We start from the raw sequence: 7,081 nt of genomic DNA on the forward strand, positions 1-7,081 counted from the left end.
ATGTGTCAATGTTTAGTTCATACATGCATAATCTATGAGCAGAATTACTGTCTGACCTCAATTAGCTACGGAATCCCAACATTTTCCCCATGGGCCAGCCCCCTAGCAATTCGAGTTATTGCCAATGAGCTTCAGCCCCTCGCCATTTGAGTGACAGCCAGCAAGTTGCACACACAGCAGAGCGAGAGCAATGACGTGGTGCACATATGAAATAGTACACAATTTCCGGGGACCACTTTTGGCTTGTGAGCTCTACTTTCAGAATTATTGGCTAAAAAGTATACAAAAGTACTGTAGAATCTCTTTAACCGACAATGCTATTGTGGCACTATGTTGTAAACTATATAAATACATCTACAATTAAAACAACAGGCAAAATCCTGAGAAAAAGTGAGAACATTGTCTTTATTATAATACAACCCTGCCCCTAAAGTCCAGACTCTCCTTGACTGGTCTCCTAATACATAGGCTGAAAACCAATGAAACACATTCAAGAATGACACTGAAATAGCTAATACCAATTATCACCCCTTCTCATCCCCAAAAACTGAACACAGCAAATATAAATTACAGGCATCATATTTTCCAATACATTTATAAAGCTTTGCCAAATGCTCTAATTTGACTTTACAAACTATTTCATGTTACATCACTATTTTGACAAGTGTTAAGATCATTGTGTGTAAAAATCTATACCGCAATAAAAGTGCTCCATTGAGTGTAAAACTGTTGATCACAGAATGATTTTAGATCATCACTTTATGTGATTGAATAAAAGACAACCTATTTCCACTCATACATTATACACTTCAACCGTCCGCCGTAACAGTCCAAAAGTGTGGTTACAGAGGTCATAGACACATAGGAATGCTGTTATTGGGAAGGGGTCTCCTCAGGCCTACCAAACAAAGAGCAGATTCAATCCATGGCTGAGCCTATTCATGCATTCATCCTGTGCTCATCAGTTTTTGCCAAGCTCACACTGGGCAGTGATAAAGCCATTCTAACTACCCACATGTCCTTTTTGAAATGTCCGCTCCAATATAAACGGTTGTTTAGTTGTAGGTCCGCATTTTGCTTCTTTGCCGTGTCATGTTGACTGAATTTACAACATTGTCATTCCAAACACAAATGTCTTCAGCTTCTTAGTTATTTTCTTGTGAGACTGTGGTTTCCTGTAAAAGACAAATGAGCAGTAAGTTAGACAACAGCCCGAAGCATCATGATATGCATCAAAGGAGAAATAGGAGAGGAATCCAGCACTAAACCAATATTTGAAACCTGAATAAGCATTTATTTTGTCAATTCATTGAGGGGAGAGGTGGTAAGGTAAGTGGTAGTAGATCATTGTGTGCCCATACTCTTATCTTATCCTATATGCAAGCGATGTTGTAATAGTGCTGGCCAGACAGTGGTTTGGTCAAGGTAAACTTGTGCAATTTGTGGATTTTAGATAAGCTCTCCGCTGTTGGCAAACCCCAAGCAGAACTAGTCTGGTTCTGTTCTAGCGTAACAGCACACAGCTAGCCTGAACATTAAAAGCAGACTCCAACCTGCCCTATAGTTTAAAATATATTACTGTCTGGAATACAGTCTTTCTGTTACACATCTGGCAGCCTGTGGAAACAGAATCCTGAAATTCTTAAACTAACTTTGAAATAATAAACTTAAACGCATAGAAAATGCAGTAAATGTATTTTAAAATACTAGTGGAGTGTCACTGAATTGTTGATTGTACTGTTATTTAAATGGGTGGAAACGACTTAAAACTTCCTGTGTAATTAAACATCTGTAAACATTTGGAAGGAAACGTAAATGTAGCCTTAACAGTACGGATGTGTCTGCAGGCAACGGAATAGATACGTTTTACAGAATAGTGTGAAGCGCTCACAAACCAGGTGTGTTGTCATGATGTTTAGATACCAAAACACATATCATCTCATTATCCTATAGTCACCAAAAATGAACTTTTACAGCACTCAGTCAAGTTGAACAATACTTTTTACAACAATGCTGTTAGTTAATGAAGGTCCACACACCATCAAGTTTTTATAGCTTTCAAAAAATGTTGTTTTTGTAATTCCATCTTAACTACCTAAGATAAGCCACCAGCCATTTTCAGGACTTTTTTTCAAAGACATCCATGTGTAATTCATGGGACAGCAACAGGTTGTTTCAATAAAGTTCTGGGACAATCAAATGAAATATAATGCCTGACGGTACTCTGTAGACTTTCAACAGCAAGCCACTTGAATAATATAAACAAATTTATGGCACCTTTCACCAATACGTTCACAAATTGCATCACTCTCCTGCACTTATCCGCTTAGGTAAAAGAAAGTTGTACAACTTTACCCCAGCGATTGGAGATAATATCTAGGGTGTTAACACTTAATAAGCCAAAATTGCATTCAGAAGAGCAGGTAATGATATGGCTATGATAAGCTATACATCTATGGTTCTGTGTTTGGTCAATTTCTGAAAGAAGTCTTACAAATGGAGTCCTCTCTCCAAATTTGCTCCAGAACGTCATCTTGACAGTGTTCTTGTGTCCAGTCCGCTGGTCAAAGGTCTGGCAGGTCTTGAAGGGGGGACTGTACAGGTGCAAACTGGCCGAACATTCTGTGTGACTGGCGTTCTCTACTCTGTGCAGCCCAAAGGAGTCTAAAACAGGTAAACATCACACATTTATAAGATATGGAACCAGAATGTGAAACATTCACGTAGAGGTCGACCGATTAATCGGCATGGACGATTAATTAGGGCCGATTTCAAGTTATCATAACAATTGGTAATCGTCATTTTTGGATGCCGATTACATTGCTTTCCACGAGGGAACTGCGTGGCAGGCTGACCACCTGTTATGCGAGTGCAGCAAGGAGCCAATGTAAGTTGCTAGCTAGCATTAAACTTATCTTATAAAAACCAATCAATCTCCACATAATCACGAGTTAACTACATATGGTTAACTAGCTTAACTAGCTTGTCCTGCATTGCATATAATCAATGCGGTGCCTGTTAATTTATCATCAAATCACAGTCTTCTTTGGCAAACCGGTGATGATTTAACAAAAGCACATTCGTGAAAAAGCACAATCGTTGCACGAAGGTACCTAACCTTAAACATCAATGCTTTATTAAAATCAATACACAGAAGTACATTTTTTTAACCTGCATATTTAGTTAAAATGAATTAATGTTAGCAGGCAATATTAACTAGGCAAATTGTGTCACTTCTCTTGCGATCATTGCACGCAGAATCAGGGTATATGCAACAGTTAGGGCCGCTTGGCACATTGCGAACTGATTTGCCAGAATTTTACATAACATTGAAAGTTGTACAATGTAACACAAATATTTAGACTTATGGATGCCACCCGTTCGATAAAATACGGAACGGTTCCATATTTCACTGAAAGAATAAACATTTTGTTTTCGAAATGATAGTTTCCAGATTTGACCATGTTAATGACCAAAGGCTTGTATTTCTGTGATTATTATATTATAATTAAGTCTATGATTAGATTTTTGATAGAGCAGTCTGTCTGAGCGGTGGTAGGCAGCAGCAGGCTCATAATCAATCATTCAAACTTTACTGCGTTTCAGAATCAAATAAATGAAAGTGAAGATATTCAGTAAGTGAATGTTTATAAAGATATACTGATGAAGCGTTACCATATTTTCCTATTAACAAACATACAATTATGACACTTTAGAAGCTATTTTTATAAATGTTCTTGGTCCTAGGGTTATGAAATGTTCAGAGTACATCGAGGGAAGTTGCTGCGTTCAATAAACAAACAAAAAAATTAAAAAAAGAATTTGAGAAATTGCATTAGACATTTTCATCAGACCGTGATGATATTATGTATGTAAATCATATGAACAAATGCCTCCTCATGTTGTCTGACACACAATGTTGAAGAAATACTAAACTGTCTTACCATTGATAAACTGTAAACTGTCTTACCATTGATGTAGGCACACTGGTTTGTTTGCAGGATTCTCTGAGATTTCTGAACCATGTTGCATGTTTTTTTATCGGGCCATTCAAAAAGCGTCTCCTTCAGCTGGCCTTGCAGCAACTTCATGAAACAGTGGGAGTCTGTGTGGTCATGGATACTGCTGCAAGTGGTGGAAAACATACAGTCTTGGAATGTGCCAGAACAGTGTTATGTGGGGCTCAGCAATCAAACATGTGGTTACATGTATGTACACCACCATTAGTTCTAAGTCCTGTTTAAAGAGAAACTATCTGCCTTTTGTGTTGGATATTACACATCTACTGACAAAAAGTACAACTTAACTCCTCAAACTATATTAGCTACAATCTGATATAGTATTCCTTTCATTGTGCCTCAAGCAACGTGACCAATTGTTCATATCTGTTAAGTTTCAAAAGGGCAATTTATTATATGGTTACCACAAATGTATTTATCTTTATGAAACTTGCATAACGTTAACTTCCACAAGAACATTGGACTTTGTTATCTCCATACACTTTCTACCTGGAGCCCATTTCTTCATTTCACTAGACCTATACTAGTGTTCTATCTGACAAGTCATATATTGTAATTACACTGGTTCTGTCAATATTTACAACACTGCCAATATATACACTGGTATAGATATAGCACCTTAATTACCACATTAATTCTGAAGTAGAGGGATTTAATTGCCCCAGATCAAATAACTTGCATCATTGTTTTCTAAAAAATGTCTTACCTGCCATGACCCTCTCCCCAACAAAGTATCATGAGGTTGAACTTTCCATTCCCTTCATCCACCAGGTTCCTTGTGTACCTGGAACACAAATATAAAACACAAACAGAAGTGTGGGTTACAACAAAGGTAGTGCTTACCCATTCAATTATTGGGAGCATATAAGGGGTGTGCGACTGTCTTTTAAATGACGACCACTCCAACATTTTGGGGTGTGTGTCAACTCGTGATTTTGACTAGAACAAAGGACATCCACTGCTTTTGTTCACTGAAATTTAGGAAACTGAATCATATGGTATAGCCACAAACTGATTTCTGATTACTCCAATACTGTACATGCAAAACATCTGGCACAAATACAAATGCCACGCAGTGACATTTACATTATTGAATGCAAGGCTCATTAGTTTGCACAGACAGTTGGGGCATAATTATCTTGAGTCTACAGTCATTACAGTTACACTTAGCGCAAGAGTAAGACCAGAGGAATAGGGTTTTGAACAGATGGATTGCAATGTATTTTGTTCTCAGTGGTGTGACTCATTCAGAAAACTTTAAAATTATGTTTTAGTTCCACACTGTTTTATCCACTCATTTCCACAATTCTGTCCAAAGACCTATAAATGCTCCTCTCAAAATCTTGTGATTGACCTATATACATTTATTAGGAGTACTGACAAAGGAGTATTAATATCAGATGATATAGAACCGCATATGGCCCAGTTCATGTCTCTAATCATAAATTATATTTAATAGCGTAATAGCGTAAGCAACACGTGCATTACGTCTATAAAGTAATTCGAGCCATCACAGACAGACATGTTGTTCCCTCGTTTTGCACGAAAGTCAATGGGTACACTAGTCACGTTTTTGAGCGCGTAGAAAATCGTGTTCTTGTGGCAGCTGCAACCCCATACCGCAAACGCAAAAGGAATCTGTCTCTAAATTCTGATTGGCGGACGGGTTCCCACCCTCGATTTACCCCCACAAGAACCAAAACAACTCCCAGTTTATGGTGCAAGCCGGGAAAACTGTGGATAGAGCGTTTTCTTTTGTTGAAGCACACAATGAAACTCATTTTGAAAGTCTCATTCTGTTGTAAACATCTTCGAATGTAACTTTTTTGAACGTTTTAAAGTGAGAGCATGCATGCTCGGCTATAACTGACAAATACTAAATATATTGCTTACACCTTTTTACATGGCAAAAGTTGAATATAATTATGTTTTTTTAGCCTATTCAAATGAGTTTTGCAGATAAAATGCAACATGTGGGCTATATTAACAATATAATATATAACACAATCAATAATTGCACATATATTATGAGAGACATCTCATTAAGTTAAATAAAGGTTAAATAGAATGTAAATAAAATGGCTGTTAAATCCCCTGAGAAGAAGCCTTTGTCATGCGTTGAATATGTTTAGGGCCTTTGCCTGCTGATCATTTGTGCTACACCTTTGAAGTTAAAGTTAGCACCAGCACCCCACCAATTTCAAGTAAATTACTGGAGTTTTTGCAATTCGTTGTAATACTATTCGTTGCAGGATTTCACGATAAGGTGATAACTGCATATAGCCTAATTAGTGATATTTGTGTACAGATTTTTTTTTTTAAATAGTACGTTTATCATCAGGCCATAGGATATATTTTAAATTAAACAGGCCTACTCAATCTCAACACTACAGGAACCATAATAATACTTTTCCAAATAATAAACATAGGCTTAATTATTCGTTTATTTTTACCTGAACTGGTCGAATTTAGCAAATTTCATCCATTCCTGTGGATTGCTGTCATATGCTTCCATTATATTTTGCACCTCCTCCACATTGATATTGTCACTTTCAAAGATTTTATGCAAAACTTTGATCAGATCATCAAGAGTTTCTGGTTTCATCACTTCGGTTTGCTCCATGGTTCAGTGCGTACTTATCCCGGCAAGCTTGCTTTCTAACTAACTTTTGAGCATCGCCTAGTCTTTATAGAGTCGCCTACTCTTTTTGGGGCAAACTGTTGTTGGACTGTACCATTATGAAAAAGGGTGAATATATTAGTTAAAATATGAAAACCTTTATGGGAATAACATCAATATTAAAAATCAACATTAACGTTGTAAATAATAGCAGGTATTTTATTTACAAGATACACTTAAGTTCTTGGTGTTAAAATATTATTCATTATTTACCCCCACATCATGAACTTGGACCAATCCTTGCCTTGGCCGCAGCTGTTAACAAAATATCTTCTTTCTTTTCATCATTCTTTTATTTGGCCTTGACTTCTGCAATAGCCCCCTTGCCCTCTTAATTAGGCAGGTCTTGAGTCAACGAGTCAGAGAGAAAGAGAGAGAGAGC

The 7,081-nt window shown here is 37.1% G+C and overlaps 1 protein-coding gene across 1 annotated transcript; it reads right to left on the reverse strand.

The window, feature by feature from the left end:
- Window positions 1-378: 378 nt before the first annotated feature.
- On the reverse strand, window positions 379-6,687 carry LOC135514420 (cysteine dioxygenase type 1-like). The gene is made up of 5 exons (XM_064937901.1): window positions 6,473-6,687; window positions 4,726-4,803; window positions 3,971-4,125; window positions 2,495-2,664; window positions 379-1,175 (listed from the first exon to the last, which is right to left on the reverse strand). Exons 1-5 carry the CDS (start codon window positions 6,640-6,642, stop codon window positions 1,146-1,148), a joined length of 603 nt encoding a protein of 200 aa, XP_064793973.1. The 5' UTR covers window positions 6,643-6,687; the 3' UTR covers window positions 379-1,145.
- Window positions 6,688-7,081: the final 394 nt, after the last annotated feature.

This window comes from Oncorhynchus masou, chromosome 25 (assembly GCF_036934945.1).
Source record: "Oncorhynchus masou masou isolate Uvic2021 chromosome 25, UVic_Omas_1.1, whole genome shotgun sequence".
NCBI lineage: Eukaryota > Metazoa > Chordata > Actinopteri > Salmoniformes > Salmonidae > Oncorhynchus > Oncorhynchus masou.